The sequence below is a fragment of the Nothoprocta perdicaria genome, unplaced genomic scaffold (assembly GCF_003342845.1).
Source record: "Nothoprocta perdicaria isolate Ctin4 unplaced genomic scaffold, notPer1 scaffold_38, whole genome shotgun sequence".
Classification (NCBI taxonomy): domain Eukaryota; kingdom Metazoa; phylum Chordata; class Aves; order Tinamiformes; family Tinamidae; genus Nothoprocta; species Nothoprocta perdicaria.
In genome coordinates this window covers 4,834,913-4,859,848 of record NW_020455621.1, presented here as the reverse complement: position 1 = coordinate 4,859,848, position 24,936 = coordinate 4,834,913, and the positions used below count along the sequence as shown (strand labels likewise).

At 40.0% G+C, this 24,936-nt stretch overlaps 1 protein-coding gene across 1 annotated transcript in view; it reads right to left on the bottom strand.

Annotated features, from left to right (window-relative positions):
- GRM1 (glutamate metabotropic receptor 1) overlaps nt 1–23,752 on the bottom strand; it is a 171,605-nt gene extending 147,853 nt beyond the window's left edge. Inside the window, exon 1 of the mRNA XM_026044728.1 lies at nt 23,041–23,752. Within this exon, the coding sequence (XP_025900513.1) occupies nt 23,041–23,752 (712 nt within the window). The remainder of the gene's footprint in view (nt 1–23,040) is intronic.
- Between the last annotated feature and the right edge of the window lie 1,184 nt (nt 23,753–24,936).

Sequence of the window (24,936 nt, the reverse complement as noted above, 5' to 3'; positions counted from 1 at the left end):
CACAGACTCATCTTCTATAGAGTTTATGAAGAACAACAGCTCTCTGCTTACAAGGAATATTATCATTGTGAAAACCTAAAAGCTGCTTGTCTTCAAGCTAAAATAATCTGAATCCAAGCACTTAACAGAAAGCAAGGCCTCTTTTACTGAAACTTCAAAAAAACTTAACTCCTTGATAGACATGCTACATTAAGGGAAGAAGCCCTCTGCAGATGCCCCACAAATTGAGACAAATAGATGTCCCGCCTGTATAAGATCTTTCAGGGCTTATACATGCCTGAACACCAGGAAACATGGGTGATCAATGGTCCACACACGTGAGGCTTTTCCTCTTGTGTGGATTCCTGCAGAATCAGGACTGCCAGAAAAGCCAGTATCTCTATAAAAATTACATTGCTTGTCTGAATCTGCATATGAGGGCTAGTGGAAAATGGGAGCAGAGAGGCTGAGACTGAGCACATATTGAACATATCCAAATACAGAAGCTACTGAGAGACAAGACAACTGTTCATATATGCTCTCCTCCAGGAACACTGCAATTAAGCACTGCCAAAGTAGGCTATGAGATGGCAGACTGCAGGGCCAATTTGGGTTGCCTATTGGCCTTGTTTTTGGCACTCAACTGCCAACATAAGAGCAAGGGTCTTGGCAGAGACACATACTATCTGCAAGAGCCAAAAAGCTGCACTAGTGCAGCTGGGTCTGTTATCATAGTTGTACTAATGAAGAAAGATCAATGTGRAGATACAGCTACAGGACTTCCAGCCTAGTGATCATTTGACGCAGACTGGTTCTGTGAGGAATTTGGTTGCCCATGCAGTTATTCCATGCAGRAACCCCGCAAGCCAGGCACAACAGCCCCACTCAGGCCAGAAATTTTTGACAAAGTTTTGACACCATCAAGTGTTTAGAGGACTCAAGAAGTTTTTCAAGGTGTTCTACATCTTTGCCTTGACTGGATCAATAAACAGTATATGGATGTCTCTGTTACCTTGTGATAGGAAGAGTAATGGATATGATCTGTGCAAGCATAGCAAAAGGAGAGTGCACTAAAATACCCAATATATTTCACTCTGGCAACTAAAAAAATCTACTTTTGACAAAGATGAACTTTATAATTCAGAGTATTAGAAAATCTGTCCCTGAAATCTTGACTGGACACCTTGGAGTTATGATCCAAAATCTCTAGATATTGCAAATTCCATTTTGGCATTGCATAACCCAGCATCCCCGACATGCCTCTGGCATGAAATTACATAATGCTCTGTGACAAGATAGAAGCAATATACAGTGAAAAGATACTGAATCCTTCAGACACATAGAATGTTTTCAGGCCACATATCATCTGCCTCTTGTGTTTAAGCCAAATACAAAGGACTGAATTGAAGTAGATACCAAAATACATGCAAGTTACAAATGTAAATGAATTTTCACTTGCTAATTATATTGGTCTTTTTTTTTTTTTTTTGGAAAATTGACTGAACAGTTCATTTTCTAAATTTCAGAAGCACGAATTGGTATTAAGTGTAAGTGTTGTTAGCCAAGTGTTGAAAGAACAAAATAGCAGGGCTATTTACAACAACAAGGTCATAACAGATTCATAAAAGTGTTAAATATCTGGAGAGAAGTGAACGTTCTTCAAGAAAAAAAATGGCAAATGAACAGGTCATTGTAAATTCTTCATACCACTGAAGTCCCACATAAAGCTTCTCACTCAAAAAAAAAGGTTGTGCAGCACTTGAGTGAAGATTGGTGGTCCTCTGTACGAGCCCCATGTAATGTCCTCCCCTCCACAGCAAGCAGCAGGTTAACTTAGATTTTATGGTCATTACTACAGGATCAATATTTTACCAAGACAGGATAGAAAACTTYGAAATTTCCCATACTTACGTAAAAAGAAACTAAGAATTATTCTTAGGACATAAATAGAATCTGCATAGTCACACATCACTTTGGATAGTTCTGCTATGTCCTTTGTAGTAATCCTGTTTATTTTTCTCTTTTTTTCATGCAGCTAAGTAGATTGTTTGTAAGATCTGCATGGACTTGCCTMTTTGAGAAGCTGCTCACGCAGCTCTGACACCTCTAATAAAAGGAGTTTGCCTCAGAGAAACTGTTTTCAAGAGCCCTCTCCCATTAGAGGCTGTGATTAGACCACATTAAACAAGTGATGCTTCTATATCCATGTACTTCTGAATAGAAACAAAATCACAGCTGCTTGGAATAGGGTTTTAGGAATCTGCTAGTCTGTAATATATGATAGCAGAGAAGCTCAGCGACAGAGAAAAGTTCACTTACATACTAAAAGGGACTAGGCAACGTACCCACCATTTAGCTGTTATATTATCAGTAAGATTTCCTTTTTTTCTAAAACACATCTATATTTTTCACAGTTCACATTTTCAGCCAAAAAAAAAAAAAGTACTTTTATTTAAAGTGTGATCTGAAAGCAATTTTTTTTCTTTGTCCTTTGCAACTGTTTGGAGACTCAGAAAGTAATTTTGTAATCAACCATCACTCATTTCCTCCGGTGCCATCACAATTTCAGCTCAGAACTTTTCCTGGCAGTGTGGATGTAAAAGCCCAAGAATAAAAGGATGAAGAAAAGTCTGCTATTGGCAATTTAAAGTGGACAAAAACTACAGTCATGGGGGTGACTGTATTTGCTTGATGGCTTTAGCTCAGACTTCTCTAGGAGTGAAGAGAGTTAAGAAGCTCTCTCAGTTTTGCAGCCTGCAGAAGCTCCCGTGAGCAGTGTGGCGCAGGCGATGCCAAGCTGCTCCCAAGTGGACATGGAACAAAAATGCCCATCCAGGCCTGGCAATGTGATCGTAACTCTTGCAAGGCCTCCGTTCCAGCCCCGTGCTGCTTTCACTGTTGTGTGGAGGAAGATGAATATGAACACAGACAGATGCTGTGGAAGGACCTGCCTGATGACGGGAATTACCAGTGTTACTACTGTGGGAAAACTCATTCTTGCAAAATCTCCAGGTAGCAAAGAACTACAACATCATGGTCAAATTTTGTAAAAACAGAAACAACTTTAGAGCATTTGTTAGACTTTTTCATAGTCATCCTACCTGTGCTAAAATTGTGTTTGAATAAGATTTGTACTTCATGTGTACAAGATTTTGTGTCTCAGATCAATCCTGTGCTTAAAAATACCACCCCACATTGCCATGATGTTGTCGAAGAAACTAGACTTATCATATACATCTGTAGAAATTGTAATATAATCAGAAAAGCATGTGGTTATGCATATTAACAAGAAAGGGGATGCTTTAGGCAAACCTCATTTTCAGCTTTAAAAACTTGACTCTTTATATTCCATTGGAAAACACACTACAGGACACACTAAGTTTTGTGAATATAAATGTGCATATAGAGGCACATTGGGCTTGTTTTTGGTAGTCTTAAAAATGTTAAGATGTTGTTAAAAAGATGTTGTTTCCCAGAGGGRTACTACTACTCGGATCTAGCAAAGGTAGGAAGGGCTGCAGGTTCAGATGACCACCTGCCTACCATTGGCCATGCAGGGATGCAGTAGGACAGGGTCAGAGCAGGCAGGGGAGCAGTGAGTCCAGCAGCAGCCCTGGCACCAGCTGGAAAGCATRAGTGCCCTGGCAGAGGCTTCAAGGGCTCCCAGCAATCTTAACCCATGGATGCTTCTCACTTGCACAGATGTGAAGTGGTCACATAGCGAAGAAAGCCACGCAAGTGTAGAATGATCATGTATCAAAGACAGAATGTGTAGTAGACAAGGTGTGCTCCTGGACTTTGGGGAACCAGAATGATCTTCTGAGATAAATTAAACTCAGAATTTAATCTAAAAAAAAAAAAAAAAAAAAGGAAAACTTTTTAATCACTTAAAATCTAAAAGACATTTTGCTGGTGAAAATAAAGAGGCGTAAAAAAAAAAAAAAAAAAAAGTGAAACAAAGTGTATGGAGTGGGAAAAAAAGTAAGATTGGATTAAGAAAACGTAAGAGGCTACTGAACTGTGGAAAAACCTCACTTACTCCTCTCTGGAGTGGAACAGTCAGAGAAAAAATATCAGAATTATCACAGATCAGAAAAAGGAAAAGACCCTGCAAGGAGATTTAGAAGCTTACTAAGGGTGAGGTGAAGGGAAAGGTGTTTCACTGCATTCATTTTTGGAATACCTAAAAGGCTTTATTTTGGCTGATGACAATTGTTACAGGATTTTTACATAATAACTTCCATTTGTAATGAACTAGTTTGCCCACCCTAATCTTGGATCAATGCTTTTTGAGAAATACCAAGCTCTTGTCAGCTTAAAATCAAACTTTGAAAAATTTATCCCTTTAAAAGAAGTCTTTGGAACGATCTGGAGTGAATTTATATGCTTTTTGTTACAAAGAAGGGAGATTCAGACAAATGACTTATGATAGACTAGAGGGCTACTTGCTTATACAATGCCTCTGAGAATCCTTACAACATAGAATGCCAATATTTCCAAGCCATTTTATTGCATTTTTGTTAGCTTACAAAGAGGGCATATCAAACCAATAAGACACGGTAAAAATGAAATGAAGAGATTAGAAAGCAAACAAAGCATGACCTGATGAAAAATGTAAATCTCCAGCTCTGCTAGAGGTACATTTAACCTCTTATTTCAAGATGTTATATAAGGATAATGCTTTTAAGAAATCATTTGCCTTAGTGCTTTTTTTAAAAAAAGAAAAGGAAAAGCAGGCAGTTCATTTACTGAATTAATGCACAGAATTTTCTGAAATAAATATTTATTGCATAGACTGTAACTAGAGGAACCTGACCTGTTGGTTATTCTTTTCTCTCTCTCTTCTCTGCTCCTTAACCATATTAAGGTAATCAGTTGTAGACAAAAAAAAAAAAATCCCCCTCTGAAGGATAAGGTGCTGGGACAAGTGACACACTGCTAAAGTCCCTGGCAGGGAGAATAATCTTAATCCATGGAGTTATTCAAACCTAGTAACGTGACTTTTCTCCCTTTTCTCCCTGATTASCAGCCAAAGCATTTGTGGTTGAGGGTTTTCCTTGAGGAATCACTGTCATCTAGCAAGTATTAGTGAAGTCTCATGGAAACACATACAGAAAAGCTCAGGAACAGCAGGACCTTGATCGAGACTTAAATCCTACTGATATGATGAGTTTCCCCAAGCACTTCTTGGCCACAGSATGAGATTAGGTCATAAATTAACAACAAAACACTATGGCTGATAATTACCTCTGAAGTACCTTGCCACAATACCTGTGAAATATCTTGTTGGAATAATTCTGTCAGCTTTGATTTCAGCCCTTCATCCCCCAAATATGGCTGCGCTATAGCTACATTTTACAGGAAAGTAATTCGCAAGAGTTCACCCCATTATAATCCCTTTTCTGCTAGATCTCATCAATAGTTACAAGATGATGTCTGAATATTCAGTAAAAAAACTCAAAATAGAGACAGAAAAGGCTGTTAACAGAAGCAATACTTTAATGTCACCTTACTTTACTTTTCTTACTTTACTTTAATGTCACCTTACATACTGTCTAGAAAAAGAGGTTAGATATTWCAGTTTTCCTTGACAGCGTTAATCAAATTAATTACTCTTTTTACTAGTACATTAAGAATGCAATATTTTGCCACTTTTGTAGGTAGATACCTGCCTATAACATAAAGTATTGATGGTCAAAGATAAATGGATTTACAGTAAGAACTCTAAATGTGAATTATCTATTCCACTAACATTGTAGTTTTAGGAAGAATAAATTAAAACATCGCTTCCTGAATTGCTTCCACTTTAGTCACATTTTCTTATAGGTGTCAACTTTGTCAGAATATCATCTGTCAAAACGAATTAGTGGAGAATTTAGTACTCCAGTTTTAATGAAGAATAAGCTTGCAATGGCATTTCAGTTTTCCTTCATCCTCTTGTTAGCACTTGATAAATGTTCTCTCACAAGCTCTGCTGCTCTTCTGACATGCTGCCTGCACTCTGCTCGAGCAAATCTAGAGAAAGCCAAAGGCAGGAAGAATTCCCCTTTCTTGATATCTCTGGAAGCTATTTCAAGCCTGATGAATTATTGTAAATGGATTTGTTACCTTTTTTTCTGCCCTCTTGAATAAGATCTTTATTTTGGGTGGATATAGCAGAAATGAATGAACACAAAACAGAATGTCAATAAAAAGCATTTGAAAGGCTTTTGTATGCTTATATGCACATATATATATATGTAGGTGAATACAGTGGGATAAGGTATAAACAAGAGAGGAACAAACTTTCTTGTCACTTCACTATAGGGTGTTGTGAAGAATTATTATTTAGACATGAGTGATTTTTTGCCTTTCTTTTCATACACAGGTCCATCAAAAGACTGCATGGGCAGTAATGCCTCTGCGAGCCACACCACCAGCTACGTGTGGTCTCCCAAATGTGCCCCCCAACAGCTCCTCCCTCCTAAGCAAAGAGCTTGGCTGCTGGATCTGTCCCAAAGCTTGCCCAAAGCATGAGCAATGAGTTGGGTCACTGCTAGAGTCTGAAGAACAGGAAGAAGCAATCAATAAATATTTATGTTCTGCACYTCACGAAAGAGACAGATAACATATACATACCACAAGATAATGACAGTGTTGATAGTGATGATGAATGGAATAATTTCTCCTCCCAACTGAGATGGARATCAAATAGCAGCTCCAAAAGGCAAGCATTTTAAAATGGATATGTTCAGATAACTTCTAAAAGAAATGTCTGAGGAGCTCTCTGAACTATTAGAAATGTTTTTCAATGGCTATTGAAAGCTTTAAAGTGCCAGAGGACAGTTACAAAGGCAATGCTGTGCTCTACTTTAAAAGGACAGGTGAGCTGACCAAGGTAATTACAAATGTGTCAGCCTGACATCCATTCCGGACAAAATAACTCAGAAGCTGAAAAAGGAATTCAGTAAGAAAAAAAAAATGAGGGRAGTGGACAATATAGTTGCTCCCAATCAGCATGTTGAATCTAGAACTTTCAAATTCAGTTATCTGACACATCAGTTTTCATTAGATTTGCAAGTTTTGTTACTGCAGGTAATAATGTTTCTGCAATAAGCTTAGATTTCTACAGGACATCTGCCTTCATATTTCAAGACATTCTGCTGGAATGATAAAAAATCAGCACTGCATATATTAAATAGATGAAAATCTGGCTGGAAGATACCAACATATGCTTGCAGTGAGAGAACACTCATGAACTGGTGTCTTTTTATTGTGTCCCACAAGGATCTGTTCTTAGGTTTTACTAGATAACATTTATCAGTGACCTGGAAAAATAAATGCTCAAAATCRTATCTAATAAAATTTGCAAAAGACAGAAAGACTGGGAGATAAGTTACTAATACAATATGATCTAGGTCACTCAGCTAACCAGGTGTAAACAAATAAATACACAGTTAAATACAGATAAAAATAAACTCTGAGAAACTGAAAATGCAGCTCACACAGAATATCTGCCTCCATTCTGGGACACAGTTACTGGCTTGGGGATTATAATAGGTGGATATCGAATGTGATGCTGTGGCTAAAAAAATTAACAGAAATATTCTAAAATATGAAAAAAAAGTTCAATACTGTACCAATGGAGAGATTATACTGCCTTCTTTCTATTTGACACTGGTATGACAGCTACTGCAATAATGTCCAGTACCACAAGACATTGAGAAGCTGATGACTTTTCAAGGAGTAGTCATGAAAATCATGTCTACTTCCCTGACCTCCAGAGCAAGAACCTGGGCTGGGTTTTCAAGTAGGTTAAGTGTATGCACATAATTATACAATGTGGGTATTTCATAAAGAGGATTCCTGAAGAACAACATGATTTTGAGTTGAATTGTATCTCAGGAACCTTCTGCTCAAGTGATAGAAAAGGTGGACCTATGCCTCTGTCAGGGGTTCCTAGAATATGCCTTATTTCAAAACAGAAATGCAATGTCCTCATGTAATCGTGGTTTCCAGAACACTTATTTTCAAATGAAGAAACTTTCAACTTAAACGTGGCAGTTAGCTGTAATACACCGCTGTTGCTTGTCAGCCTAGATGTTCACGCAGCTATCCAGGCTACCCAAGCAAGAAATATCCAAGCAGAGGACTGCTCATGAGAGGGCTCAGTGCTGTGAATCCAGATTAAGCATTACATTTCCCAGTACTTGACTGGCTGCCATTTGAAATGCTAGCTCTCTTAACCATGACCTCCCCGTTCTGCAGGCCTTGGCATGCCAGCACTGCACGCTTGACAAGGCCTTCGTGGAGGCAGGAGCTTGAGCCCAGCTCTCAGTGGCGAAGCCGGTGACCTGGCTCCACTCTTGACACAGAGGGCTATGACACCACATCTCCTGYCTCTCAGAGGAGTGACCCGACCACAGAGCAAGACAGTATTTCTTGAGCTTTCCAACAGTGTTTGCAAAATGCTGTGGAGTATTGATTGGTAGAGATGCGTCACAAAACGATAGTCCAGGTTTTTCAGAAGAAAGGGTGATCCAGAATCTCTTTCAGTCAGTGCAAGTCGTGGCACAACATACAGAATAAGAAGTACCATCATATTTTACACCATATCTTAAGCACCGCAGAATAAAACATTTTGTTGAAATATTTTTTTCAGTTGTCCCTAAAACATTTTTTTATGAAAAGTGGATAAAAAAATCACCCAGCTCTCCAGCAAAGCTATAGGCAATCGTTCTTTTGCAGTGAGCCAGGTAAAGGTAAAATGCCTCTCCTTTTTTTTTAAATTTCCTCTATTTAAGTGTGGATCATATCTGTATCCCTGTTGTCTTCTGGTTCACATTCTCTAATTAGCAGTGAAGCAGAATCTCCTGATTAATAATCCATATACTCTGAGTAAAAACACAACTGCAGGAAATAAGGGTAAAATGTCTGTGTTTGCAGGTGCACATTATTCCCACCGTCTTGTTCATTAAAACATGTGCCTTTGCCTATTGGTGCTGCAGATTAAAACAGGCAGAACATTCTTTTCCTTTTCTTCTAAATACCAACGGACTTTGTCACCACAAAGATAATTAGCAGCAGCATAAAGCCAAGTTTCCCTGAGACAGAAATTCAAATTCACATTACAGGGAAGCAATTCTTTGTAAAGATTTGCATTTTCTAAATTGTAACCCTGAAATTCTTCTATGTATAGGAATGCAGACTTCCCCCATATACATACACGTGTTCGTTTGCATTGAAATGGTATAATAATTATACCTACAACCCGTTCCTACAGAAATAGTGGCAAATCTTCCATTGACATCACTGTGATCTGCTTGAAAGTGAATTATATTTTTAGATTAAAATAACTTACCAGAATAAAAGGCTAATTATGATCTACTTGCAATGACTACAAAGCTGTTTTCAAACTCTTTGCCTGCCTGACAACTAAGCATTCAGGTCAGCTTACTCTTTTTTTTCCCTTTTAAGTCTTTTTTTTCTTTTAAGAAACTTCTTTTAAGTCTTTTATTTAAGTCTTTTTTTTAAATGAAACATACTTCCCAATGGCAGAGGACATGACCATCGATTCTGCATGATGCAGAGCTGCAGATGCAGCATCTGGTTGCTCAAATTACTGAAATACGACAGTCTATGGTGAAAACATGAAAAGAACAGTACTGAAGGAAAGAGATTTGGCGATATGTAAGTATATATTGCCAAATCCTTTCTATAGTGTTTTTCTGTGCTTTTCTACAAAGCAATAGCTTTTGAAATAGCTATTGCTTTCAAAAGCTCAATGGTCAATTGAGCTTTTCAGGAAGTGTTCCAGATATCATTGCAGATTATGAAGAATAAGCCTGGGAGAAGAAGCTGTAGAAAAGACTATAATCTTTTAGAGTCTTTTTAAGTCATATACACTTGATATGGGAATGTAAAGGCTATGATTTTTAGGGGAAGATATTATGAGACCCAGAATTGGAGACAGTGCTGTTAGAAGTTTCCTACAGAATATTTTGTCTTGTTGGAAGATGTTGATTCAATGAAATCAAATCATTTTGTGTTAATATCTTTATTTYAAGAAATGTCTCCTCAAAAACAGGTCACCCAGTTGTTACCTGCAGCCTCCAAGTTAGCTATCTAGAAGGCTCTGCTGACTGTGAAATGAATCCTGCCTATTGAGTGATGAAGTATATATAACAAGTGTTCTGAATATGAGCTGTTATTTTTATTTTATTTTTATTTCTGGTTCATAAAATACTAAGCATTCCGTAATTTAAGTGAGTATTTATTAGAGGTTAGACAACACGATAGAGCTTCCTTGAAAGTTAAGGAAGTTTGTATTAGTGCAAGGAGACTATTAGTACCAAAATGCCAGTAGTCTTTTATAAAATAAGTCTTTGTGTGACAGAGGCACAGAAATACTCTTTCTCACTATTTCCACAGTTTGCATTATTTTCCTGCATATACTACGAGTTCTGTCAGATTGTGAATTTAAGGCCATTGGCTCTCAAATAAAGTTCATTAAAACAGAATGGAAAAAAAAACTAGATGAAATTTAGCCTAATGTAATTCAGTTTCTAGTGAGTGGATAGATAATACAAGCAAAACAAATACTTAAATATAAATCCTAATTCCTACATGAGCAAATACAATAAAGTTCCAGCATTCAATTAGCCATCCAATTACCTTGATCTTCTATTTACAGACTTAAATAAGATAACCTAGCTAATCAGATATTTCAGTACTCCACTTTAAATTAAGAAAGTCAGAGGTAACTGGCTTCTTTTGTATGCCTTTTCAAAGCAGCACATCCAAAATCTTGCCCTTTTTCTCCAACTGGCTGCAGCCTTTTGTCAGCCTACTCATCAACTTTGATAATCTGAAGAGCACATTTCTGAGGCTCTTTGGTTTCCCTCTAGCCTAATTCAGATAGYTGTTTTATCTCTAAAAAGCCTGTCCTTAATGTGAGATTAAGCACATGGTTAATCATGGTTAATCTCGCAAGGCGGTGGACAGGACCGGAATGTAGGCAACCCGCAGAAACTATGTCTTGTAAGCAYGCAGTTAATTCTTGTCTTCCATAATTCAAATGCTTAAAGTTAAGTCAGGGCTCACATGCCTTTTTGAATCAAGATAGAGTATTGTGCAGCCTAAAGAACCTTCCCATAGAGTCAGGTGTGCAGCTAAATTTCCATCAATGGCTAAACTCACATTGGCTCCATTAAAGCAGAATCATTGTTCTGAATGTAAACACGGATGTATTGCCAGAATTATAAAGAGCAGTTTATTATTCATGTGTCCTCAGGATATGAACTATAAAAAGCAGTGATGTGTCTTAGGCTATTTGTGGTACCAGCACATCTCTGCTTCACACTTCACAGGCAACACTATGGCTATGACAAAAGTGGAATGCATTATTCCACATTTATTTCAACTCACTATAAAAGACACAAGAATGTGTGACAAGGGCACGGAGTTTTTCAAAAATGACTGTATTCTAAAATGCCTTGTAAGAGCACATTAAGCTGTTCACTCCAGGATGAGCAGGAAAAATGAAGTTCAAAGGAGGTTTATGGATAAAATAAGGAAGACCAGGGCAATGGAGGTGAAATAAGAAAAGGTAAGGACAGTAATGTATAAATACACTAAATTATATCACTCTGAAATCATTTTTAAATCAATCCAAATATCTCCTTTTGCTACTCCGATGATATCAATGGAATTACAGAATACGTAATTTAGCATTAAATCCAGACTGATTATTCCATGCCATGAGAAAATCAGTGAATACTGACAAAATGCTAACTTAAAATAGTGCATGCAAATTGCAACATCAATGGAATAACTTTGGCTTAGGGAATTATTTAGCCTTGCGTTTTTTTTTCCCATAGAATCGATATAAACACATGAATATTAAGCTACTATTTGAATTAAGCAATTTTTTTTGTGCCTGCTTACATAATCAAAATTATTCATAAGTGAAAAGGATTTAAAGCCATAACCATCACCTCTTTGTATCTGAACCACTTGTGTAAAGCCAGTCTATACATCAACTCAAGATAAAAGGGACCTGTATTTGACTAAAACTGTTCTGGAACAAATTTTGGTAAGATAACATCAAAAGACTGAAAAATTATCACTTTCCTCAGTCATTTGTCCCAGCAGTGAATCGCCTTCACAAATGATTAATTTATGTCTTGTTTGCAATGGCATTCAGTCACTCACTAGCTTTTACCACCAACATTTTACCACCTTGGCATTTTAGCATTAGGTTTTATAGCCCTTCAGTTCCTTTTATTTTTGTTTGCTTCAGGGAGACCAAACATTTCTGATTAATCAATCTGGGTCTCTTTTTGATAAACCAAACAGATTAAGCTCTTTCAGACTCCTTGATACAAACCTTTTTTTGCAGCACTTTTTTTTGCAGCATAATTTTAGAGCTTTTATCCCCATCCCTTTTCAATATAATAACTTCCTTGTTTTTGAAGTGTTGATAATATAACTAAACAGAAAATAACAACTAAACTAAATTAATGTCTTATATTAGTCTTATATTGAGGCAAAGTTGCCACTATCTCAAAGATAACATTAGCATTTTGTAGTTATTGCTTTTTGGTGGTAGTGGGTTTTTTTTGATTGTTTGTTTTCAATGCAGCATTTTGAACAGAGTTCCTGTTGAGTTACTTCTCCCTGGTGACTGTATACCATATTTAGGATTTCTCCTTTCAGAGGTATAATCTGTGTCCTGTGCAAGGGGTCCAAGTGCCTTATTTCTACATGCATGGCAGCTCCTGATGCTTAGGGTCTCAGTTCTTTACTTCTTATTTCCTACTTCTTTCTGCCACTGCCACAGGCAGGCCCACAGGCTCCTGTTACTTCTGAAATGCTCACAGAGACTTGCCTGCTGAAGYAAGCAAAAGTGCAAGGGAAGAGAGACAGCCACACATACATTTCCAAGGAACAAGTATGTAGACAATTTACAGATCTGTATACTTGCACAGGGTCACTGCATTTGCTGTCTATGTGGAATTGCTCTGGACAGTGAATATATGGTCTTCATTGTGGCAAGTGCCAAATACATGTAGGCTGGATTCTGGATCTGGATGACTGCTACACTGTTATTTAGTATGTGTGGACTGAGCTGCTGGATCTTGGAGTCTATCATACCTGGCAGTGTACAAAGAATGTTTCACGTCAGGTGGATATTCATTTAAAACAGAAAGACTACCGCTCAGGTGAAGGACCATGGTCTGAGGGGGAGGGAGCAAGAAAAGGCACAGAGATGACCCCTGCCTGAGGAATAGCTGAAGAAGCTACTGAATGGTGTGCTCTGCCTCCATGATACCCAGGACCTGGGAATACTGGGAATACTGCCTGTCTAGCTCCTTATTCTCACAATTTTGTACACTTCAGTTCCAGCAGTGATTGCACTAGCTCAATACTTTGTTTCAGAAACCAATGCAACTTGCTATCTGATCCTAAAACTGAACTTTTGATCCCTTGGAATTATGGCCTGACAAATAGAGGTGTCCTCTGGGAGAAGGCTGTGGGTGCAGGACTTTAACTCATTCTATCTGACTCAATAATGGTGAACTTTAACATTTCAGTCTCACAATTCTGTCTACTAGTTTTAGCAATGCTGCTAATATAGCATTCTTTGACAGCACCATCAATATCTAGTTTCATATATTTGCTACTCAGGCTCCTGGATTCATACACGTGGAGCCGGCAGTTAGGGAAACACATACTCACCAGGAGGATTACAATCTTTCAATACTCAGCAGTTAATACAACTGCTACTGTGTTCCACATGCTAAATTTCTTTGTGCTCCAGCCTCTCCACCAGCATCATGCAGGTAAAAAAAGGCTTACACAAATAAGCATGAAAGGTTTTCTCAGTAGCTGATAATTAATTACAAATTCATCTTACATATTCTACTCTATATAGGAGGAGATATTCAATGTTCAGTGGAGCTTGGCCAGACACTGTAAGGAAGTATTTAAGAACGTTCATTTGGATTTCAAATGGCTGTCACTTCAGCAATATTCATGCCTGGCTCTTAAGGCTGTTTGCCTGGATGAGTTTAGTTTGAATAAATGTTTAGGGAATTACCAGCTTATACAAATATACATATCCACAGATGAATAAGAATGTAAGTTGTTGCTCAAACAACTGCAAATTGTGACTGCCATTTAGAAAATGAAAGTTTGCTCACAAATGCCTTGCAAACAGAAAGAAGGGTTATATTCACTGCGGAATTAATTTGGAAGGAAGTCAACTAGATTCAGCCTTGYAGTTGGAAAGAAAAATTTATGTGTATGAATATTCTTAAATATCTAGGCAAATCCAACACTGCCTGCCTGCATGAGATTTTAGAATGCTTTCAATTAATTATGCGATCCTTCTGAACAGCAGGATGCTTTAGACCTACATATTTTAGTGCCTTGTGGGAAATATCATCTCCATAACCGAGTATCCTATCCATCACCAAGGAGGTCAATATCTGAGTCATGGTGAGCCCCATGCAAGGTCTAAGGACCTCAAGAGAGAACCACCAGCTACCTCCAAAGTGCACTGGACCAAGAGCTTGCAGCTGCATTTACTCTCTGCACCAGCAAAAAATATGCTCTTCTCTGCTTTCCTTACCAGAACTGCAAAATGCCCGTCATCTCAGCATTTCTATGAGATTTCACAGAGACTCATAAATCATTGCCATATGTTAATAGAATACAAATATATCTTACGCAATTTGTTTAAAAATAAATAAAGATAAAGAATATAAATGTAATCTTATATTACATTCTTCTAACCAAGTATTGTGTAACACCCAGTATGACTTTAAAGTAAAACAAAACATCTGTCACACTGGTTTTTGATAGATGCCATCCATCCAGGTAGCGACATGTCAGAGGAGGAGAAGACAGCTTGTGATACACAGTACTTTTCATTAAAAAGCACCTTGTGTGTCACAAGAAGATAATAACACACCCTAGCTTCATATGCAGTACTGTTGGACTGTAGGTTAGACATGGAAAGTGAAGAAAAATCTCGCATTTTGTATATTGATTTCCTTTCTATGTGCATGTTGACTCATCTGCTCACTGAACGACAAAAGAAGAATCAATTCTTGATTTAGTCTTAGGCAATATACAAGCATGAAGAGTTAACAATCAAAAAAAAATCTGTAATCATCAATACAATTCATTCATCTTTAGAAAGAAAAAGATGCATATGAAATAGAAATCAGTAATGACTAATATTGAATTTAAAACAGAAGAAATTACATTAGGACTCAAAAAATAGTTTCAATTAATTAAAAGAAGCAGCTAAAAGAATAAAATACTATCAAATTAGATAGAGATTACCTAGACATGAGAGGCTGAGAGGATTTTCATATGTTGCTATTAAAAAAAAAAAAGAAAAAAAGAGAGAATAAAAGATACAGCATGGCTAAACAGAAAAGAAAAATACCTAAAGGTATCAGAGTAGAATAAAAAAAAAAAAAAATCTTTAAAGGGATGGAAGTTTTGACCTAATGAGCAAGAGAGAACAGAGTACACTTTGGCAAATGAAATATAAAACCATGATAAAACAAGATGAAACAATTTTGAGACATAAAGGCATAAAATCCAATACCTTAAGATTTTGCAAATATTCCAAAAATGGAAAACTTGCCTGAAATTCAGTGATAATCAATTAAATAAAAGGAGCACTCAAGGGAGATAAAACCATAACTGAAAACTTTAATTCTTTGAATCTGTGCTGTCTATAAAAAAGAGCTGGGCTATTTCTTATTAAAAAAAAAAAAAGTCATCTCTTATAAGTAATTGACCAGAATAACCAATTGACTCAGAATGTCAATAGATAATACTTTAGAACAAACCAGTAAGATGGACTTYAACAAATTGCCAGTACCAGCTAGTTATTATCAATTAAATATATATTTTCATGTACAATTTTTTTTAAATAATTAATTGGTTTAAAAGGCACAAGTGTACTTCAATGAACAACAGATTTAAGATCTCTTCATGAGGCTAGGTGGTAGGAACTATAATAAAAAGCAGTATTAATGGACAAGTAAATAAATATGGCATAGGAAGAACCATACCTCATTACTTTCCTTGAGTTCTTTAGTAGAGAGATTAATCATATGAACTATGCAGTCACTATAAGGTCCTCAGAATTTTAGAAAGACTTTGATGAGATCCCTTCCTTACGGCACTCAAATAAGTATAGTTAGTATCAGATAAGACAAAAGACTCTGATATGGATTAATAATTGGCTAACAGGAAGCATTGTTTAGGAAACTAATTTTGTCTTAATTAATGGAGAGTAACGCACATGAGGAAAAAATAGTGTGAATAATGGCCTCTGAAGTTGTCTTGGCCACTTGGGAAAAGGATTTTCAGTAATTTCAAAACATTTTCTGGCACCTCAACTACATAGTTACACAGAAGTAGCTAAAAAGGTGTTAGACTACTAGTATTCTATAAAAGACTTGAGAGCAAAATGGAAAGTGCTACTTTACTATTCAGTTTAACCATGGTGTTCCTCCACACTGAACACTAAACATGACTCTGTTGCTCTACATTTCATATTGAAATCAGAAGTACGGTGAAATGAACAGGAATTGACAGATGATCAGAAGTTTTGCACTGCTTCCCTATAATCATCATGAATGTATTACTTTTCACAACAAAAACAAAACCAGAGTCTCTAATGAATTCGTCAAGGAATAAATTTCAGTAAACGACATTGAACATTTGTTCACACAAAATAYAATTAAACTAGAGAATTCAGTGTTACATGACACTGATCCAAAGWATAAGGTATAAAGTAGAAATAGATTCAAAAAAGAATTAGTCAGATTTCATAAAGAGAAATTCCAACAGTGGCCAGAAAGCCTGGATTTTGGGAAGTTGCTACRTACTGAAATTGCGAAGTTCACTCTCTGTGTGCCCTGCTCTTATACTCATCTTCTCATATTTATCATGCTCATGGTTGCAGAACCAACACAGCAGTTTTATTATTTCCTCATATTTTATAGTTCTCTTCAGCCAAAGACTTTTTTTTTCAAAACCATTACTACTTCTAGAACTAGCATTACTGCCTTTATATTTGAGGCTCTTAGGACACACTTCTTGCACATCATTTGTCAACAGTGTGAGTTATTCTAATCAGGAGAGAGTTTTACATAAATTCCATCCTCCTGTTAATATTTCTTCACTGACAGAGTATTAAGATTGGCCTAAACTCTGTTAACCTCAATGCTATAGAGCATATGCTGCTCTAGGGCCCATGAGCAGCTGCTCATGGACAACTCTTTCTACCAGGCAAGAACGAGGGCCCACTGAGCAGGAAAGGTTAGAATTGCTTCAAAGCCTACAGCTTTCCTGTCASCTCTGCCAACAGCCTCAGTGGTCCCAGATCAACAGGCAAACCAAGTGGCTGATTCTCCTGAAAGTGTCTTTCAGCCTTATATCAGTCATAAAGATAATGACCACAATATTAGTGTTTGGGAAAGGAGCAGGTCTGAAAACGTTTCCAGCAAAACCCGGGTGATTATCCTGTCAGGCATTTTTTTGCTGTGCACATTTCCCCACCTGGCTCTTGTAATGCCCCATAGCCCTGAGACGAAGGGATCGCTTCGTTAGGTGAAAAGCAATTGTAGCTCATGCCCAGCCAGCCGCTGGCCTTGCTGTGCAGGCTGCCAGCGAGCGCGTTAATTAGTGCCATCTGCGAGGGTGGCTTCTGCTGTGAACACCTGCCACCTGGAAAATGTACTGCAACCACCAGGTTGCTTCCCACAGGTCAGCRAGCACCAGTTAGTGATGACTTTGATCCTGGTTTCAGTCTGGAGAGGTGGCTGCCAGAGGGACACTTCTTCTCTCCTGCTGTAGGTACCACTCGTGGACCYCACGGTCCCCCAAGGAGCCTTTCTCAACGGGCGTCACTATTTGTAGTTACCTAATCAGATGTCACACAGCTTTGGGTTTTCTGTCTGAGAAACTTTAAGCATAAGCAACGTCATATTACGGAGCATATGTTCAAAGGATATTATAGCAGCATTTTCACACAGCTTGTACAGAAAGCCGAGGTCGTTCAGCTTTTTTTACAGCAGTTTTAACTGAGAGAAGAATCCTGCAGTTTACAGGGACCATGGGACATACGAATCTAAATTCCAGGGGATTACACAGAAAAAAAGAAATAATGGCACAAATGAACCTATGGTGTCAACTGATATATATGAGCTCTAGCAATAATCCTGAGAAGGCAGGGACAGAAGTTAGATGAGTCTTTTGAGTTGATTTAACCCATACAGTTGCGAGTTGTGCAGCTGAAAACCTACATTTTTAGTAATGCTGCAAAACAACATCTTTTCAAAAAGGAATTTCTCTTGAACTTCAATGGTGCTTTTCACTCATAATAATTTGGTCAGCTTCCATCAAAATAAGTGATTCTCCCAACACAATAAATATAATTAATTCATCAAATGCAGGGAACATGCTAGTGCCTGCTTGCTTTAAAGATAATTCCTATTTCTCTTAGGACTTATTTCTCTAGTTTTTCTCTATCACAAAGTCTCTGGTGATGCTTACGGAAGCTGATTAAATAAAGAAAAAAAATAGGCTGGAGTATGCATTTTTTAGCACACATTCAGACATAAATCATACTTCCTGACTTTTAACAGAATGCTCATAGCTATTAATACCAAGAGAATTGTTTGTGAACTCTGCAATTTCAAATATTTGAAATGGAACTGATGTTCACTATTACTTGACCACAGTTTTATTAGGAAGGATCAATCATTCAGTGATACCATGAAATTAACGATATACCACTATAAAAGAGAGCTGTAGCAACACTCGTGATAAATTAACCACAGACCTCGTACAAGAAAGTTATTCCCCAAGCCATTTAGTGGATATTAAAGCTATTGGACTAAGCTCTCCAGTGGTTAGAATCGGTGTAATTGCTTTGAAGCTATGTATGAGAAAAAAATATTATGCAAATGCATACATGCAGATATCAGGAATGATTCCCCTTTAATATATATTTAATTATATATAATATTTAATGTGTTGTGCATTTGTGTTTTGTACCAAGGAATAGAAATATGGTTCCTCTGGGAAAGCATGTTTTTTTTKGGGAAAGTACCTACGTGATGCATTTTGACATAGTGCCCTGCATATTTTTAAATAGAAATATTATTTACCAACTCATCCAGAGCTGCTTTGGTGATCCCTGCCCCCAAGACTTGCTTACCTGTGCTATTTGCAATTAAGTGCCAAGATCAATCCCTTCCAACCTTTGCTAACATGCAGAATCATGTTTATGAGTCTCCTGTATGTCACTACAATGGAGAGTGTGTGGCGGTCTGGTGATCAAAAATCATTGTGAAAATAATTAAATCTCCCACTCGCTACTTTGATCAGAAAATCTTTACAGTTCTAGCATCTGTTTCATCAAAGCTCATTTCGAGCCTTTTACTCAAGCAAAAGGAACAGCCTTGTAATAGCATTTTGACAAAATTGATCGAGACCAGAAACGCCTCAGTGATACAAGTAAAGTTAACCTACAAGCAATCAGAATTGGGTGAAGGTAACGCAAGTGGCACCTTTCCAAAGACATTTCTACAAAGTCTGTACATTAATCTGTTGGAATGGAAATTTTATATATAAATGGATCTTTGCCTACTGCATTGCAAGAGCAATCTATAAACACCAAAAGGCACCTAAACGGATCTGTTCTGCACATTCAGATTTTGCACACACACGGGAACAAAGATCTTACATATGTTTTTAAGGCTAACACATGTGCAATGGTTGAGACGAAAAGCCASGTTTCTTTCACTGCGACAAGCACTAAGCATTTCTATTTGCTTGAGTTAGTTATCTGCTTTGCGCRGAGTTATCTTCTTGGAAGATGGGGCAGCAAAAAGGCTTCTTACACCATCACCTCTGCTGCTTRTTGCATAAAGGAATGGCTGAAGGTGAGGGATAGGTTCTTGTCAATGTCTGACTCAGGGGCTGTCTCACTGAAGACCAAAATCTCTCTCTTGGAAAATAGCCCTTAGTAAGGGTGGTAAAATATGCCCTGAGTATTTACCATGATCGCTAGGTGTCATTCAGACCTAAACATGGGAGAAACACATAAGATTGTGTGCAGTTTAATGCATGTGCTTTTGGTGCTTTTGATTTCAGTAGGATGTCTCTGCTCAGAGCTGGGTATCCACTTGCACACACTTCTGGATAAGAACGACTTCTCATTACAAGAGCTGAGAAGATGTACACATGCCAAGAGCTCCAGCGCTGAATTATTTTTGAAGAGTACTTAAAAAATGTAGCCTTAAAAATGCCTTGCAGCTACTCTACAGTTACACTGATTTCCACAGGGATGGTTTTCTCACAACATTTCATGAGTGCTTAAAAAATGCGCTTTCACGATGTGCAAGTATGCTCAGCTGAGATACACCGTAATCAAACATAGTAGCTTGCCATAGGAGCCTATTTGTTYTTGCATGCATAGCTTTACATGCTAATTTTATTCTAAAATGAATGATGTGGGCCTTTTAAAACTATATTTTCTTCACTAGCATAGAAGCTCCTATCCAAACACAATGTTTTTACATCTCAGTAAATAACAGGGCAAAGCATAGGCATGGCACGCTTCCATGCAACTTTACGTACCTGTGTGCCAAGACTGTATGCAGCTGAATGTTGTCACCACTAATGGCATAAACACATGGAGAATGAATTTCCACATGTTAAATATGAAGATGAGTGCTCAGAACTAATTAAAAATATCATGCTGCAGATAGGATGAYTTTTAATCTCTGAATTCTGACTGCACGTTTAGACTTTGTATTAAGGAATATGGGCATTGAACTTCACAAGATTTATTTCTGAATTTTATTAAAAGTGAAATCTTGCATAGTGGTGTTGTTTTGGGGATTCACATAATGCCAACTACGAAATAGTTGGAAGGGGAATGGAGGAGTTGAGCTATCTGAGACAGACATGGTCGCCTCTGGGTTATTTCCAGGATCCCTCCCGGGGTCAGTGTTGAGGGAGGAGATCTGCTAGGAGCTCTGCTAGGAGCTACCTGCTGCACAGGTAGCCGGGTTAGTTAGTGGTCTCATTGCATCCCCTTGTGGTTGGGCAGCTACAGGAGCTGAGGRTTGTCCATCCACAGGAGAACTAGGGATTGGTAGAAACCAAAGGGCGATTCTCAGACCAGGAAGCAGTTAGGCAAGATCTGAAATGCTCAAAAGGTGGACAAAATAACTTTTTTTTTTTTTCTCAATGAAAAAAAATGTACATTTCCTAGAAATATGCCCATTTTTCACATCTGAAATGGTTTTCCAAACCTCTACCACCGTAGGATTCCTTCCAGCACATTTTGCAGCCCACCACAAAGACGAGGAAGAGGCCTATGAGTTAGTGTGGTGGAGGAATGGGGCCATGTCTCTAACCATGCCTAATCCCTGTAACTGCAAACACAGCAGGGGTGGAGCAGCCCCTGCTCACACAGTTCAATGTGGTTTTGAAGCGTCTGCCTAGAGCGAGTCCACCTTTAATACACCAGCAAGCAGGTCCCTCACTGAGACTACATGAGATTTTAAACAATAGAAATATAAACAACTTRGAGCAATTTTCACAAGCACTATTTTCACTTTAAAAAGAAAGAAAGAAAAAAGAGGCTTTGGAAACTGAGCAATAGCAGTAAAGCAGTTAGGGTGGAGTCATTAGCTTATTCTTTTGGAAAGCAAATACAGACATTTACTGCGTATTTCCAGCAGAGTTTGTAGCTTAACAGATAAAAAAAAGTCCAGGTTTAAATATATGTGTATATATATATATATATATATATGTGAAACTGGAGCTGCATTATCTGCAGCATGAGGTGACTGTCTTCTTGCAGGATAGAACTGAGCTATTATTTTCAAAAGCATCAGCCTCAATAGTAGAAGAATACATTGCAACCAGCATTCCTTGTCACTCAGCAACGTGTTTGTAAAAATGGATAATTAGCTAAAAATTCTCACAAGCAATGCTACTTACAAATTGCTACTTAAAATCACCTCTTAAAAACGAACACATATCCCTCGTAATCTATTGTCTTTTCCAAAAGAGACAAGTCCCACTAACGCTGATGAGAATTGCATCTACACACAGAGAGCCGAGATGCCTTAAGACAGATCCCAACTGCCTTAACTGCCAAGCAGAGCTCCCCGGAAGGGCATTGAAGGGAGATAYGGCTTGGGGGGAGATACAGCAATTTACCACCACAGAACATTCACCCCTGTGATGCTTGTTTTCCACCCTGGCTTGCCACACGACCTAATCACATCTCTCAGCAGCAAAGAATCTCAATAGCTCAAGTTTACCTCTTTAGAGCAGGTCATTTTTTCCTCYGTGACAGGGCAGAAAATGAACTGCCAATGTCAGGTCATTGCTTCATTCCTAAACCTTTTCTTTCAAAATTGCAGCATGTTCATGTTTTAAAAGTTCAGTTTTAATTCAATTCCCCTTCGAATGTTGAATTTGCAATGCTTACTTTAGACTCTTTTATATTATTCATACCAGTGTGTAATCCTAACACTTTTTACTTAGCCATCTCTTTTTAAAAAAAAGGAGCAGAGTCAGCTCAGTTACTAGAGGGAATCATAAATCAAATTTAATATATATATAAAAAAGAGATGTAGTCAGACAAAGAGAGTAACTGCAAAGATACAGCAATAATATGATCAGGTGTGCAATTCTGAACTTAAAATACTCATTTGCCAAACAATAACTGGACTAGAGAAATGTCAMAGCAATATCTCACAGGAGTTTGACTTCTCTCAAATGCAATTACTCCCATAATTTATATTGGCTCATCTAGCTTGTTGTAAACCAAGGYTGTAAGCCAAGGGACATTCTCCTCTTAAATTTTAAATGAAATAAATTAAAAATCATAAAAATTGTTGATTATAAGCAAATTGAACAGAGCAATCCTTTTTTTTTTAAGGATTGCTCAAGCTGAATGGAACCTCCCGGGGCCAGCTTCCCTCCTTCCTTCCGTCCCTGCTTCACTGGTTCCTTCCTTACCTTCCGTGTGCACGGCGGAGACGTAGGTCCAGTTGTAGCGCTTGACGATGTCGAGCATGGCACGGGCCTGCAGCGTGTCGGAGGGCACCACTCGGAGGAAGTACTTGTAGAGCGTCTTGTCACTCAGGTCGATGCTCGTGGCCGAGTAGGCGATCTGTGGGATGTCGAAGAGCTGCAGCAGGTTCTGCACCTGGATGGCCACGGAGCTGGAGCCGGGGCCGATGACGCCCGCGATGGGCTTCTTGGTCCGGCCCGGCGGCTGCGCTTGCGGGTCGGACACGCAGCGGCTGCCGCCCTCCCTGTCGTCCCGGATGGAGATGAGGGAGTCACGGATGAACTCAATGCTCTGCTCCAGGGCCACCGAGGAGTGCCAGCATGAGTCCCTGATCTCGCTGCCCAGGGTGATGTTGGGCAGCAGCACGGGGTCGGCGTTGATTTTATCCAGCGTGTGGAACATGGCCTCGATCCTCTGGATGCCGTACTGCTCGCGCACCTCGCCGCACTTCCTCTCGGGCACCTTCTCGGCCGGCGGCTGGTGGTGGACGGAGAAGAGGGCGCCGATGATGACATCGCCGTCCGTGCGCGCCACGGAGCGCGCCGACGAGGCCGCYGCCAGCTCCACAAGTGCGGTGGCGAGGAGGGCGAGCAGCGCGGGCCGCGTGGCACCGTGCCAGCCCCCCTGACGYCCCGCGGGCTCCCCTGGCCGGCCCATGGCCCCCGCACGGGGCTAGGGACGCCTGCTCCAGCCGCCTGCCACTCAGCTCGCTCCGGGCACCATTGCAGCGAGGGCTCAAAGCARCGCGCTCCGCCAGGCCGAGGCTGCCGTCATGCTAGGGGATCCTGCCTGCGGGCGTGGAAACAAGGGAGAGAAGGCTCTGGTCAGGGAATCGGTGTCAAACTCGATTTAAGAAGAAAATKAAGGGGAAAAAAAAMCCCAGAAACCTGMAGTCTTTACTTTTGCAAATGCCCAGGTCAGTTTGCTCCAGCAAAGGCTCGCAAGGGGAAGTTTCAAGAGCAATTCACAATTAAACATGCCTGCTTGCTCGCCTTGCCACGCCAGCTTGCGGGCTCCTTTGGGAGCATGCAGGTCGGCTTTGCGCTGCAAGGCGTTGGCAGCCTGAGCTCCCCCCGCTACCAACCGCCCCTTCGCAACCCAGCTCGGAAGTTTGGGAAGTTTTGCAGGGTGGTGGCCAGACAGCAGGACCACATGCGCTCCATTCTCCTGGCGCCTCTATGTGTTCTCGGAGGCCCCTTTCCGCGCTGCGGAGGTGCCCTTCCTCTCGGGAGAGGGTGAGCATCCTCGCGGGGAGATGTCATTGAAGGGCTGCGGGGAAGAGCTCCCCTGCCCTCCACAGCAACTTCCCACACGGCGTGAAGCTGCAGCGCGGCCGGGCCGGGGGTCACAGCCGCGCACACACCGCGAGGCACTACAGCGACCGCGGCCAAGCTCGCGGCGCCCGCRGCCCGCGCCGCCACACCGGCCGCGACACTGGCCACGACACCCGCGGCGACACCTGCGGCGACACCGGTCGCCACACTGGCCGCGACACCGGCGGCGACACCCACGGCGACACCGGAGGCGACACCAGCCGCGACACCGGGGGCGACACCCGCGGCGACAACGGCGGCGACACCGGGGGCGACACCGGCGGCGACACCGGCGGCGCGGCCCGCGCCGCTCCCTGTTGCGCGATGGCGCCGTCAGCACCTGGGACAGCGCCCGCGGCCGCCGCCGTGTCCCGATGCCCGGTGCCCCAGAGCCCGGTGTCCCGGTATCCCGGAGCGCGGTGCTCCGGTGTCTCGGTGCTCCGGTGTCGCGGAGCCTCCGCGCCTCGGTACCCGGATCCTCCGCGTCTCGGAGCCGCGTCTCGGAGCCGCGTCTCGGAGCCCCTCTGT